The 12,696-nt window shown below is 43.9% G+C and overlaps 2 protein-coding genes and 1 long non-coding RNA gene across 6 annotated transcripts in view; 1 reads left to right on the forward strand and 2 right to left on the reverse strand.

Annotated features, from left to right (window-relative positions):
- LOC106959990 (uncharacterized) overlaps window positions 1-2,561 on the forward strand; it is a 12,110-nt gene extending 9,549 nt beyond the window's left edge. Inside the window, exon 3 of the long non-coding RNA XR_001427477.1 lies at window positions 1,967-2,561. This is a non-coding gene — a long non-coding RNA (uncharacterized LOC106959990). The remainder of the gene's footprint in view (window positions 1-1,966) is intronic.
- Window positions 2,562-5,031: 2,470 nt separating this feature from the next.
- Window positions 5,032-7,404, reverse strand: LOC106959987 (uncharacterized). 2 transcript variants are annotated; one of them, XM_015052890.1, is made up of 2 exons: window positions 7,331-7,404; window positions 5,032-6,555 (listed from the first exon to the last, which is right to left on the reverse strand). In XM_015052890.1, the coding sequence occupies exon 2, from the start codon at window positions 6,416-6,418 to the stop codon at window positions 5,750-5,752; it is 669 nt and encodes a 222-aa protein (XP_014908376.1). In that variant the 5' UTR covers window positions 6,419-6,555; window positions 7,331-7,404; the 3' UTR covers window positions 5,032-5,749. The 2 variants fall into 2 exon arrangements, with proteins under 2 accessions (XP_014908376.1, XP_014908375.1); XM_015052889.1 differs by having other exon boundaries at window positions 5,032-6,430; window positions 7,331-7,357.
- Window positions 7,405-7,795: 391 nt separating this feature from the next.
- kif11 (kinesin family member 11) overlaps window positions 7,796-12,696 on the reverse strand; it is a 13,179-nt gene continuing 8,278 nt past the window's right edge. The window contains exons 14-28 of one of the 3 annotated variants that reach the window (XM_015052877.1): window positions 12,043-12,116; window positions 11,854-11,968; window positions 11,031-11,102; window positions 10,822-10,957; window positions 10,577-10,749; window positions 10,377-10,502; window positions 9,994-10,152; window positions 9,756-9,895; window positions 9,509-9,669; window positions 9,310-9,428; window positions 9,007-9,229; window positions 8,377-8,531; window positions 8,201-8,311; window positions 7,988-8,127; window positions 7,796-7,807 (exon numbers count right to left, since the gene is read on the reverse strand). In XM_015052877.1, coding sequence (XP_014908363.1) covers window positions 8,014-8,127; window positions 8,201-8,311; window positions 8,377-8,531; window positions 9,007-9,229; window positions 9,310-9,428; window positions 9,509-9,669; window positions 9,756-9,895; window positions 9,994-10,152; window positions 10,377-10,502; window positions 10,577-10,749; window positions 10,822-10,957; window positions 11,031-11,102; window positions 11,854-11,968; window positions 12,043-12,116 — 1,878 coding nt within the window. In that variant the 3' untranslated portion in view covers window positions 7,796-7,807; window positions 7,988-8,013. Of the gene's footprint in view, window positions 7,808-7,897; window positions 8,128-8,200; window positions 8,312-8,376; window positions 8,532-9,006; window positions 9,230-9,309; window positions 9,429-9,508; window positions 9,670-9,755; window positions 9,896-9,993; window positions 10,153-10,376; window positions 10,503-10,576; window positions 10,750-10,821; window positions 10,958-11,030; window positions 11,103-11,853; window positions 11,969-12,042; window positions 12,117-12,696 lie in introns of those variants that run through there. The other 2 variants (XM_015052879.1, XM_015052876.1) reach the window with 2 other exon arrangements.

The raw sequence follows: 12,696 nt of genomic DNA on the forward strand, positions 1-12,696 counted from the left end.
TCACATCCAGACATGATAAAACTAATAAAATGATGGAAAAAAAAACCATTTTAAAAAATTCATTTGGTAAAAAAAAAAAAAAAAAAAAAAAGTTCATATTTAAGCGCCGCAGATTTGGTTTCCCTTCATAATTAATCCAAACATGATGGTCAAATGGAAGATCCAGACAGAAACACTGAAGAGCTCCTGAAGTGGACATCCACAGAGATGCATGAGGGCAGAAGGTTTTATAACCAGAGTTTCTTTGGGGAGGCAGACAGGGGATCCACAGGCATCAGCCCCTCATGAGTCTGAGTTGGCGGCTTTATCAGACTCGGCCATATTCAAAGCTACATGCTCATCCCCATTGACTTTCTCTGTATTGCCTTGTCCTGCTTGTGCAGAACTCTCGTCCTTCTTAATATATTTCTTGTAGATAAACCATCCACCGGCTGCACTTAGTATAGCGAGAGGAACAACGATGCCAGCCGCCACAGCGCCAGTGTTGTCAGATTTCTTGCCAGTGAAGGGGTTCACTGCCGGGCTGCTCTCCTTCTCACCGATTAGGTTCTTCGCTTTGCAGGTGAAGGTTGTGAAGCCCCGATCCTTCCCCTCCTCGTTTTTAATTGTGATTGTCTTCTCATCCTCCTTCCACATTTCCGTTTCTCCTTTCTTCCAGAAGTACTGGACGGGTCCGACGCCTGTAAAGTTGGTACCACAGGATACGGTGCAGCTGAGGGCATCGCTGTTGCACGTCAGAGGCCTCACGATGACTTCAACAGGGGGCAGCTTTTCGATCCCCACAGCGTTAAAGCTGACAGGAAGGACCCTGTTGTTGATCTCCACCGTGAACTGCCCGTCGTCAGATTTTCTCATGTCTTTGACGGTCAGTACTCCGGTGGTCAGATTCACGTTTGTTCGGCCTTTTAAGTCACCCAGATATTCCAGAGGAACCGAATCCTTTATGTATTCAGCTACAATGTTCGCTTTATGCTTCCAGGTGAGCATGGTGATGGCCTCAGAGAACATTGGGTTGAGCGTCAGAGTCCCGCCGATCTCAAAGTAAGTAACGTCCTCAGCCGCGGCCTGCAGCGCCATCAGTATCAGGAAGGAGAGAACAAACTTCACAGCCATGATTTCGAGCGGTTCTACAGGGTAAACACCATCATATCAGCCGTAAATATCGACGTTGTGCCAGAAGAGCTTCACGCCCTTCGCAGTCACTGAGAAAATGGCGGCGGCTCGTTCCCTTCTCTTTCCACGACGAAGCCACACCCGTGGCTCCGCTCCTTCTCCGTCTGCCGGTGTTATGCCCAGAAACGCATGCCTGCCCAAAACTGCAGGAGCGCGGGAGCGCGCATCGCTCTAAAGTCTCGCATATTGACGAGAAACCGGACTGAAATATGACCGAAGAGGAAATTTAAATTTATTTGTAACATTATCACGTTTCTTAACCATGTAATCCCTAAAATGGTCGCAAATTACTTGAAATAAATACGGTTTTTACACCTTTATTGACACATATGAGTCGAACTTTTTTTCAGTCACAATTTTTGCTTGAAGTAATTGATTTTCCAAAAGTTACTGTTATGAATACCATTTTATTGAAGTTAATATTTTTTTTTTCATTTTTATGTTAAACCAAAATAAAAATTGTTTGTATATGCTTTAGATTTAGCCAGGTTGCATGTCAGATTTATTTCCTTGACTATCTTAGCAACAGTGATAATAATCAATTTAATTTGTACCGCACTTTTCATTAGAAAAAATCTCAAAGTGCCACACAGTGCAACTAAAATCATAGATAAAATCAACATCATAAAAATCATGTGGAGGCAGAATAGGCTTGCTTAAATAAAGTCTTTAAGCCTCTTTTGAAGTGAACCAGTGGTAGCTGAGCTCAAATAATCCTGGAGAGAGTTCCACAGACGGGGGGCAGCCCAGCGAATGCCTGATCTCCCATGGTCCTTAATCTGGAGCGAGTAAGGTGGAGGAAGGTGGAGGAAGGTGGAGGAGGTTGCTGTCTTGTGATCGTAGAGATCTGGTGGATGAATGTGGAATGAGAAGGTCCTTCAGATAATCTGGTGAGGTTCCGTTTAAACATTGATGTGTAATGAGAGAGATTTTGTACTGAATTCTGTAGGTGACAGGAAGCCAATGAAGGTCATGCAGAACAGGTGTAATATGGGCAGATTTACGGGCCCTCAATGAATCCTGGCTGCGCTGTTATGAATGTATTGAAGCTTCTGAAGATGTTTTTTATGGATTCCAGTGAACAGAGAGGTGCAGTAGTTGAGCCTGGAGGAGACAAAGGCATGGACGAGAGACTCGGCATCAGAGAAAGAGAGAGATGGACGAAATTTGGAGATATTGCGAAGATGAAAGAAACAGGTTTTAAATAGATGTTTAATGTGATTTTCAAATGTAAGATGAGAATCCATTCTAACTCCAAGATTTGTAACAGTGGTGGAAAGGGGGATGTCTTGTCCAGAAAAGAAGCTTGTCGTCAAGGTGAACCTGGTGAGGTGTTCCGATCAACATGGCCTCAGTTGATGACTTTTGTACTGATATACAAAATATCATAACTGACCTACATGAAAATCATATGTAATACATAAGTTTCATATATGGGGGACTTTAAGAAAAAAAGAGTTAAGTGTGAAATATATTTTTCTACATAATCAGAGTAGTTCTGTAAACTACTGGTATAAGTTTTAAATCACTAGAATAATATTTGAGGAAAATAAAGAGGGGATGCATATTTTGGCAGGCTGGAAAAGCAAATTGCCAAAAAATGCATACCTGTGCTAACTTGGAGAAATAAAGAGCTGAAAGGATTTCACCATTTCTACGTAATGAATTGTTCTCTGAACTAATGCTATAATTTTTATATCAACAGGATGGATGCAAATATTTTCAGGCTCATGAATTAAAATGCATTCCCTCCTACATTAACAGAAAGTTAACCTTGATGTAAAATGTTCTACATAATGGGCCTCTGCTTTGTAATGCTTTTAAGCTGTTATGGTATCAAAGGACAAAGCAGAGAATTTCAAACCATTTGCGGAGAACGTTTTCAACAGAGACGGACTGAAAAAAGCTCGACTCATATTGAGTCAATAACTACTGACTCAATATGTGTCAGTAGTTTACGGAACTACTCTGATTATGTAGAAAAATATATTTCACACTTAACTTTTTTTTTCTTAAAGTTAGCACAGGGATGCATTTTTTGGCAACATACATGCCTTATTTATTGTCCCCCATATATGAAACTTATGTATTACATATGATTGTCATGTAGGATGGTCAGTTATGATATTTTTATATCGGTACAAAAGTCATGTTTATTATCACTGTTGCTAAGATAGTCAAGGAAATAAATCTGACATGCAACCTGGCTAAATCTAAAGCATATACAAACAATTTTTATTTTGGTTTAACATAAAAATGAAAAAAAAAATATTAACTTCAATAAAATGGTATTCATAACAGTAACTTTTGGAAAATCAATTACTTCAAGCAAAAATTGTGACTGAAAAAAAGTTCGACTCATATGTGTCAATAAAGGTGTAAAAACCGTATTTATTTCAAGTAATTTGCGAAATAAAATCAACCATTTTAGGGATTACATGGTTAAGAAACGTGATAATGTTACAAATATCTTTAAAATTTCCTCTTCGGTCATATTTCAGTCCGGTTTCTCGTCAATATGCGAGACTTTAGAGCGATGCGCGCTCCCGCGAGAGGGGATGCATTTCTGGGCATAACACCACCGGCGCGTGGACCGGAAGATTAGCTGTGAGGAGCATTACTGTCACATGCTGATCTGGACTGTAGTGCACTCGGTACTTATATATATATATTCTCTAAAATACATTTGCTCTTGACAAATAAAAATGTTATTGAACTAAAACTCCTTTAGCTGCTCATTTACTGTCTAAAAGTGAGAAACATCCCCGCCCAGCCGCGCTGCTTCCGTCACCGGCTGAAAGAATTTGAAAGTACCTCATAAGTACGTGATGGCGTAGATATGTCATCACGTAACACGAAAATGTATCAACGCCTTTCAAAATCCTTCGGTTTCTGGAGTCACGTGTATTCCAGTAAACTGAATCCGGCTGGTTGTTATGTTGAGCCTCTCAGTCATTCACATTCCAGGTTGGGAAAAATGGGACTAAATTCTAACAAATAATTGTCTTAAAACCGACGTGGATCTACAGGTAAGTGAGTTAAAAACATTTTTCTTTAAGTCTATTTGTGATCATGAAATTCATTTAAAACTTGAACATAATCTATGGATTATTAATGTGTGGATTAAATCATGATTAGTGAAACCAGAGGTTTTTTTCTTTACCTTAATTCTTACAAAATATTCTTAAAGAATAATTTAAAAATTAGTTTTTAAGCAATGAGGTCAAAATATTAGCTTTTACGTCTCATATTTGGTTTTGTACATTATTGATTGTAATAAATGTCTTTCCAGTGTTAAATAATGATTATTTTTTAAAGCCCTATAATAGTTAATATGGCCACATAAAAAAGACACGGAGCTCCACAGGCCTGTCAGCGACTGTGGCTCTGAGGGAGGAGTAGTTATCCTGTGATCAGAAGGTTGTAGGTTTGATTCCTCCTGCCTCATGTCGATGTGCCTCTGGGCTCTTAACCCCAAGCTGCCTATCGATCTGCATATCGGTGTATGAATGTGTGAGTGTGAATGGGTGAATGTGACTCTAGTGTAAAGCTTTGAGTGTCAAAATGACTGGAAAAAGTGCTATACGAGTTCAGCCCATTTAAACCCAGTTCTTTTCAGAATTCAAAGACATTATGGAGGATAACAATAAGAACCATTTCAAGGTATTTTAGCTTAAGATACACATAAAATATGATTGTGACTCTGATATTGACTCTTCTAGGCATAATGTGAGCAAACAGCCTGTTTCCAGGACTCTTTTCTGATTTATTCCTAAAATTAATCTGATTGATTGTGGGACAATTGATTACCAAAGAACTCATAATAAAACCCAGTTTATTATGAACCACATGGACAAATTTGATTTCATTTGCCGTTTAATTATGATATAGTGCATGCTACATAATGACGCTGTACATGTTATTTGAATATATCTTAAAGACATGCAGAAAGTAAAGGCATTTGTATTTAGAAACATGCAAAGTAAAGCATGATAGGAGGAAAGTACTTTTGATTAACATTAAACCTTATGTGTAAAAATAAATCAGTAAAAAGGGGAAATAAACACATGAATAATTTATGTTAGAAGGGGAAACTGATGTTAAATGTTAGCCACCGGCACGCAGATTCATGGGTAGCACAGAAAGTTAGAACACCTGTTCTGGACCTGCGGCTGCGCGGACCAACTTCATCTTAACACCAAAAATAGAAATATTATCCATGCCGAACTTTCTTTGGGCTGAAAGAAAATGAGAGTTTCCTCCAAAGCAACTCAAGTCCATTTCTTTATGTTTCTAAATCACAAATGCACATAACACTTGTAGTAAAGAACAGCTCACTTTGACTTTCATGTGTTTTCCATCTTTGAAAAGCTTAGAATCAGAAAACGTCCCAGACTCGTTCATGGTTTCGTTCTGGTCAGTCACATTTACAAAGCTTCACACCTGGGGATGAACAAAGAAAGCAACAATAACTGGGATGAGAGATTAATATTTTCATTCCAGGTTGTATATATAAAGATGTTGTGTTATTGGAGTTTCATGTTCGGTGAGTGATGGTTAATGGGTTAAGTGATCCTCAGTCTGAAACATTTGAGAAAGAATTGACCAAAAGTCTGAGAAAGGAGGAGGATTTCCTGTAGAAGGGGTTCACTGCCGGGTCGCTGTCCTTCTCACTGAATGGGTTCTTCACTTTGCAGGTGATGGTTTGAAAGCTCCAAGTCTCTTGAGAAATGGTGATCACCTTTTCCCCCTCCTCCCACTCTCCAGCTTCTCCTTTCTTCCAGAAGTACTGGACGGGTTCGGCTTCGTTTAAGTCGACCCAACAAGTCAGGGTGCATTCAGTGGAACTGCGATGGCACGTCAGAGGCCTCATGATGACTTCAACAGGGTAGTCGTCCAGCTTCCTGACCCCCACAGCGTTATAGCTGACAGGAAGGACCCTGTTGTTGATCTCCACCGTGAACAGCCCGCCGTCAGATTGACTCATGTTGCTGATGGTCAGTACTCCGGTGGTCAGATTCACGTTTGTTCGGCCTTTTAAGTCACCCAGATATTCCAGAGGAACCGAATCCTTAATGTATTCAGCGACAATGTTCCCTTTATACTTCCAGGTGATGCTGGTGATCTCACCAGAGAACGCTGGGTTGAGATCCAGATTCCCGCCAATCTCAAAGTAAGTAACGTCCTGAGCCACGACCGGCAGCGCCAGGAGAGTCAGGAGGGAGAGAGCAGCCGTCAGAGCCATGATGGAGCGGTTCTGCAGGGTAAACAGCCTTCATCTCAGCTGCAAAAATCAACGTTTCACCAGAAGAGCTCCACGCCTTCTGGCTCTGCTCCGTTCCCATCTGGTGGATCCGTTTTCAGGATCACTACTGCCACATGCTGGATGCAGACAGTCAAATATAAATATACTCTCTAAAATATCATTGCTCTTAATAAATTATATTTCTAAACTTCGTTAGCTTTTACTTCTAAATAACTTTTGCTGTAACATACAGTTCAGATGTACAAGAATTAATGCCTTTTTTAAAATAAATGTAAATGTTCAGTTAAACTTTTCAATGCTGGCTGAAGGACTTCAGTATTTTTACTTTAGCGTCTTCAGCATTAAAACCATCTCTGTTAACTACACCTGTCATTCTTCCTGGTTTCCCAAAACACAGAATTACAATTTTAACCAAGGTTTATTTCTATTTAGCTCATTCATTTAAGAAAAGGTTTTTATAATTATGGACTATGGACACGTAAAGAAAGCATTTAAGTTGATTATCAATTATCTGTGAAGTAGCTCAGTTGCAAAAAACTGACTCCTGACCTAAAGTCTCTTTTTGGTGTAATCTCCGTTTTAGCGTAAATTATATTTTATTAACTTCAGTTTTAGCATGAATTCACATTTTGGTTTAATTTCTAGTTTAGCATAAATTTGATAACATAACTTCCATTTTAGCATAAAACTCTTTAGCGAACACCAATAACTGAAATTGTGCCTCAGTATAAATTGTTTAGCTGCTTGTTAGCATAGCCATAAGAGAATTTATGCTAACTGATGCTCAGACCAAAATTTCTAGAAGACAAAATTACATTTTTGCTTAAATTAGATCTTAGCATAAATTCTGTTTTTACATAAACTGTTATGAATAACTTGTAGAATACATACCTGGCAATACATGGAGCTGCCTCAGAGAGAAGCCGACATATTTAACTTCTTCCGATCAGTGACGTCCATGTTTCGCTATGAAGCTTACCGGAAGTTGACTAAACAACCGTCCTGCGCTGCTGAGAGAGCCGAACCGAACCGAGCCGAACCAGCCCGCTGTTAATTCAATGATTGGAAGTGTGACTAACAGACCGAGCAGCTTCCTTCACTTCCTCCGCTGCCATTGCTAAAACTACAGGCTGACAACAAAACTAAAGCAGCGCAGAAAACCAACGTCATCGTTCATAACTCAGTCTGGTCACTGATTGGGCCAGAAGAAAATTTAGCAAAAGAAATCAAAACCAGTCTTTGATGTATTTAATATTCAAAAATTACCCAAGATGGGCAAAAGTATTAAGCCAAGTTAAAATGTTGGCATTTTAAAAAACAAAATAAAATCAGGAGGAAAAAAAGTCCAAATCCATTTCAGTCGATAAACTGCAGAGTTGTGTCTGATGATCTTTTGGTTGCAACAAGCATCAGTGAAGTTACTGCAGTCTAAAAACATTTAACAGACTTTAAATTGTCTCAGTGTAAAATGATTCATGTTTTATTTCACAATAATAAAAAACAAGCAGAAATGTTTATTTTACACACGTGAAATATTAGATGACAGACGATAAAAACTGAAGTGTGCGGCTGGTTCAGTTCTGGCAGCGCAGCGGCAGCCGGGACTTCATCGGAGAGGCCTGGCCTTCGCTGTCCGCCATTTTGGACCTGGACAAAACCTTCGTCTCCTTCCTGCTGCCCTTCTTCTGCTGCGATGGGATCAGAGCAGAACGTTAGGCGGCGGCCCGGTTCCCCTCGGCGGCCCGGTTCCCCTGAACTCACCTTGAAGAAAGGAAGCCGCTTGCTCTCGTTGAAGACGAGGTTCTCGTCGACGAAGGGCGGCTCGGCGGCCAGGCTCTCGCTGCAGGAGCTGAAGTCGTCCTCTAGGGAGTCCTGCAGACAAACCGGGTCAGAACCAAGACATGCTCACAGAACCAGCTCACAGTCAGGGAGCTCACCTGGTCAACCTGGCTCTGCTTGTCGTCCTCTGGGCCTTCATCCTCCTCCTCCTCCTCCTCCTGCCTCATCCTCAGGGCCTCCAGCAGCTCGCTGCGGCTGCCGCTCTTCTTCAGAACCCTGGGATAAACAAACTCCCGGCGCTGAGGAGTCAGACCTGGAGGCAGCAGAACCGGGTCAGCAAAGAACACATTTACCTGAAACCCATCCGATGACATCAGCAGATGATGACATCATCAGCTAATTAAAGTGTCACTTAATTTTAAAAACAAGAGTTTTACTTGATCTCTTTTTAACAAGTAAAAAATAAACAGGAAACAAAAATAAATCACTTGTGAATATTATGTTTAGTAAGAAAAACTAAATTATTCATGAACATTAAAAATTTTATGAAATAAAAAAATTACGAAAAACAAAATTACATTATAAATTAAATAATTTTACTGATGAATAATTTGATCAATAAAAAAAACAAAAAAGACACTAAAATAAAAATTGTTAAAAAATAATAATACCAAATAAAGAAATAAATAATTACTTAAAATAAAAACAGTAAATAATAATAAAAATGTTATAGTTGTTCTGTTCTGGTAGTCCAGAACCCGGTCCGGTTCCGGTCCGTTCTTCCTCACCAGTAGGAACGTCCTGCTGCAGCTCGTCCCGCAGGAAGCTTCGGACCAGCTGCCGACCCGCCTCCACCTGCTCCTGCAGCTCCGCCCGCTGCCGCTCCAGAACCGCCCGGTCCGAACCCGTCTGCTCCTGCAGAGCCGTCAGAACCCGCCGGTTCTCCTCCTGCCGGCCGCTCAGGTCCGCCTCGGCGGCCCGAAGCCGCTCAGCGCCCCGGGTCTCCACGCCCTGAACACGGGTTGGTTAGCAGGAGCAGAACCCAAAAGAACCCAGCAGAACCCGGCCTGTGGTCCGGTTTAATGCTGTACCTGATGGAGACTCTGGGCCTCCTCTGCCAGCTGCTCCATCAGAACCAGCTGGTCCTGGGCCCGGTGGGCCGCCTGCTCCCTGGTTCTGGAGGTCCACTCTGCGTCCCGGTCCACCAGACCTGCAGCAGAACATCATCATCATCACCACCTTCATCTCCACCCAGAGGGGGCGGGGCATCACAGGAGGCGGTACCGGTACCTGACACGGCGCCGTGGAGGTCCGAACAGCGGCCGCTCATCTCCTCCAGCAGAACCCGGTTCTGTTGGGCCGCCTGGTGCAGCGAAGAGGCCAGAGAGGAAGAGGAGGAGAGCAGACGCTCCGCCTGCGACGAAGAACGCTGCTCCACCGCGTCGCAGCGGCTGCAGGGAGGAAGAGGAGGATGATGAAGAGGAGGCACACGGTGAGGAAGAGGAGGGTGAGGAGGAAGAGCATCATGAGCTCTGACCTGCTGAGGTTCTGCTGCAGCGCCTCAACCGGGCCCTGCAGGGTTCTGGAGGCCGCCTGCAGCTCGCTGTAGTGCTGCTGGGTTTCCATGGCAACCAGGTTCAGCTGGTCCTGCAGGAACTGGATGGCCCGGTTCATCCCCTGGCAGGAACACGACCAGAACAGAGTTCAGCCGGACCCAAACCCCAACAGAACCCCCCCGGACTCCTACTGGTTCTGACAGAACCGGGCCGGCTCACCTGCTGGTGCTGCTGCTGGGCCCGTTGGATCTGCTGCTGCAGCCGCTCCTGCTCCTCCTGGAGCGCGCTCAGTCCGGTCCGGGCCTCCTGACGCAGCGCCGCCAGGTCCAGAACCAGACCGCTGAGGAAGACTCCGGTCTCCTTCATCGCCTCCACCTGCTGGGGATCGGGTCGGGTCGGGAGGTCAGGGGTCATCAGCCGGTTCAGATAAACGTTAAACTCTCAGATTTCTGGTCGTTAAAGTTTCAGCTGCTGATTTTCTGAATAATGAAGTTTTAACTTTTTAAACCATCTTTTCTTTAACATAAATCACTGTTGGGTCACCCGGTGCCACCCAGTCTTCCTCTGATCAGAACCGGGTCTGAATCCGGGTTTGGACCCACCTGGTTGGCCAGATCCCGCTGCGTCTCCATGGAAACCTGCAGGGTGTCGCCGAGCTCCCTGATGGCGGTCAGACCCGGCAGCGTCCGAACGGCCAGAACGTCCTGCACCTCCTGCTGGTGCTCCTCCTGAACCAGAACCAGCGGGTCAGAGTCAGAACCAGGACCGCCAGAACCAGAACCAGAACCAGAACTCTGCTCACCAGCAGCTGCAGCAGAGCCTCCCTCTGCTCCCGGGTCAGCGCCTCGTGCCGCTCCACCTTCTCCCGGCAGCGGGCGGCGCCGTCCGCCACCAGCGCCTGGACTCCGCCCACCAGCGTCTCCACGGCGACCAGGGCACCCCGCAGCGTGGCCTCGTTCCCCACCAGCAGGCCATCTGGACGACAGAGGCAGACATGAGCCCGCAGAACCCCGGCCGGCCCGGTTCTGGACGCAGGGCGCCACCTACCGACGGCGTGGGCGTAGCCGGTCAGCATGCGGGCCTGGGCGGCGCCGTGCTGCTGCACGCTGCGCTGCATGCTGCTGAAGGCGCCGTCCATCCTCTGGGAGAAGCTCTGCTGCATCTGCATGTTGTGCTGCTCCACCTGCAGGACCAGACGACCCGGTTAGACCCGGTCAGAACCAGAACCGGCTCCCTCACTGGCCCACGAGGCCCACCTTGGTCTTGCGGTCCAGCTTGGCGTGGAGACCCGACACGTCGCTGGTGCTCTCACCGACGGCGCTCAGCAGCTGCAGGCGGAGTCAGAAAATAATAAACCAGTTTTAAGGTTTGGAGATAAAAACATCAGGAATTAAAATAAAAAGTTTCAGTTCCACTTTATCTCTGCTGCTGCTTTTCTACATGAACAGGATCTGAAATATATGTAAAGTTATAGTCAAACACTAATATAGATTTCAATAACTTTCTTCAACATGTAAAGATATAAGCCAACCTTTCTTCCAATAACAGATCAATAAGTCATTGATCCATTAGGAATAAATATTTATTACACTGAAACAATTCAAAGTTTTCTGGCTTCCAGCAAAAATCAGTCATTTTAAATAACTGACCTAAAATAAACATTTGATCCAAATTAACTTCAGACATAAAAACACATGTTTGCATGTCTATCTTTGTGGGGACTTTCCATCGACTTCCATTCATTCCTCCAACTTCACACTAACCTGAACCACAACTCACCCCTAAATCTGACCTCTGACCCAAAAACAGCCTTTCCTCTTGTGGGTCCCCACAATGCAATATGTGTCAGGAACATGGTCCCCATAAGGTATTACAATCAACACACACACACACACACACACACACGCTGTAAATAAAATATTCCCAAATTCAGGCTTTTAATCAAATGTCAGATTGCATTTAACTGTGGGCATTAAAACTCCACTGTTTGGTATTAAAGTATTTTTTCCAAGCCTTGACTGACTGATTTTCATCGCCATAGCAACCTGAGCCCCGGCAGCGACAGGTGAAGCTGCGTACCTGTCCGGCGGCGCTGTACAGCGACTCGTGGACCGAGCTGAGCTCTGAGCAGATGAACTCCTCCTCCACCAGCTTCTCCTTGGTCTTCTCCAGATGCCTGCTGGTCTCCTCCAGCCTGGAACCAGAACCAGAACCGTGAGAGCCCGGCTGATAAAGGCGGGGCTCCAACGCTACGCGGAGCGGCTCTACCTCTGCTGCTTCTCATCCAGGTCCATGCTGCACTGCTCCAGCCGGCTCTTACTGTCCAGGAACAGATCGTTCACCTGCAGGGAGCAGAATAAAACTAAGACGTTTTAATAAAAGGAACGGCTGGACGAGAATGGTTACATTTATCTGTTTACAGCTTTTCTAATAAAAACACCAACCCGTTTTAAATCACCAGAATATACAAGTCAAGATCATTTCCTGAAGTGTACATTGCCTTCTTTCTGATTGGCTGCCATTCAAATTCACCACAAGCGCAACAAGTTTCCAATGAGACATAAGAGAAAAGAATATTTTACTGTCTGTGGGATCCTGACCCGTCCTCTGGACCGAGTCGGTTCCTGACCCGTCCTCTGGACCGAGCATCAGACAACCGCTAGCTGTCAAACTTTCCTACACATAAACTTCAACAAGAAAGTTTAATAATGTTCAGCTTCTGTCGCCCCCAAACGCAAAAAAAAAAAAAAAAAAAAAAAAAAAAAAAAAAAAAAAAAAAAAAAAAAAGCAGGGCTGCATTAGCAGCTAGTTAGCGGTAGCCTCAACCAAAACTTTTTTCCCACAGAAAAGTCAGAAGAAAAAAAAAAAAAAAAAAAAAACAATAAAGGTGCTTTAGAGAAAAACTTCCTTTCAAAATAAAAT

Source organism: Poecilia latipinna, unplaced genomic scaffold (genome assembly GCF_001443285.1).
Source record: "Poecilia latipinna isolate Pla-1442-1.1 unplaced genomic scaffold, P_latipinna-1.0 Scaffold1143, whole genome shotgun sequence".
NCBI lineage: Eukaryota > Metazoa > Chordata > Actinopteri > Cyprinodontiformes > Poeciliidae > Poecilia > Poecilia latipinna.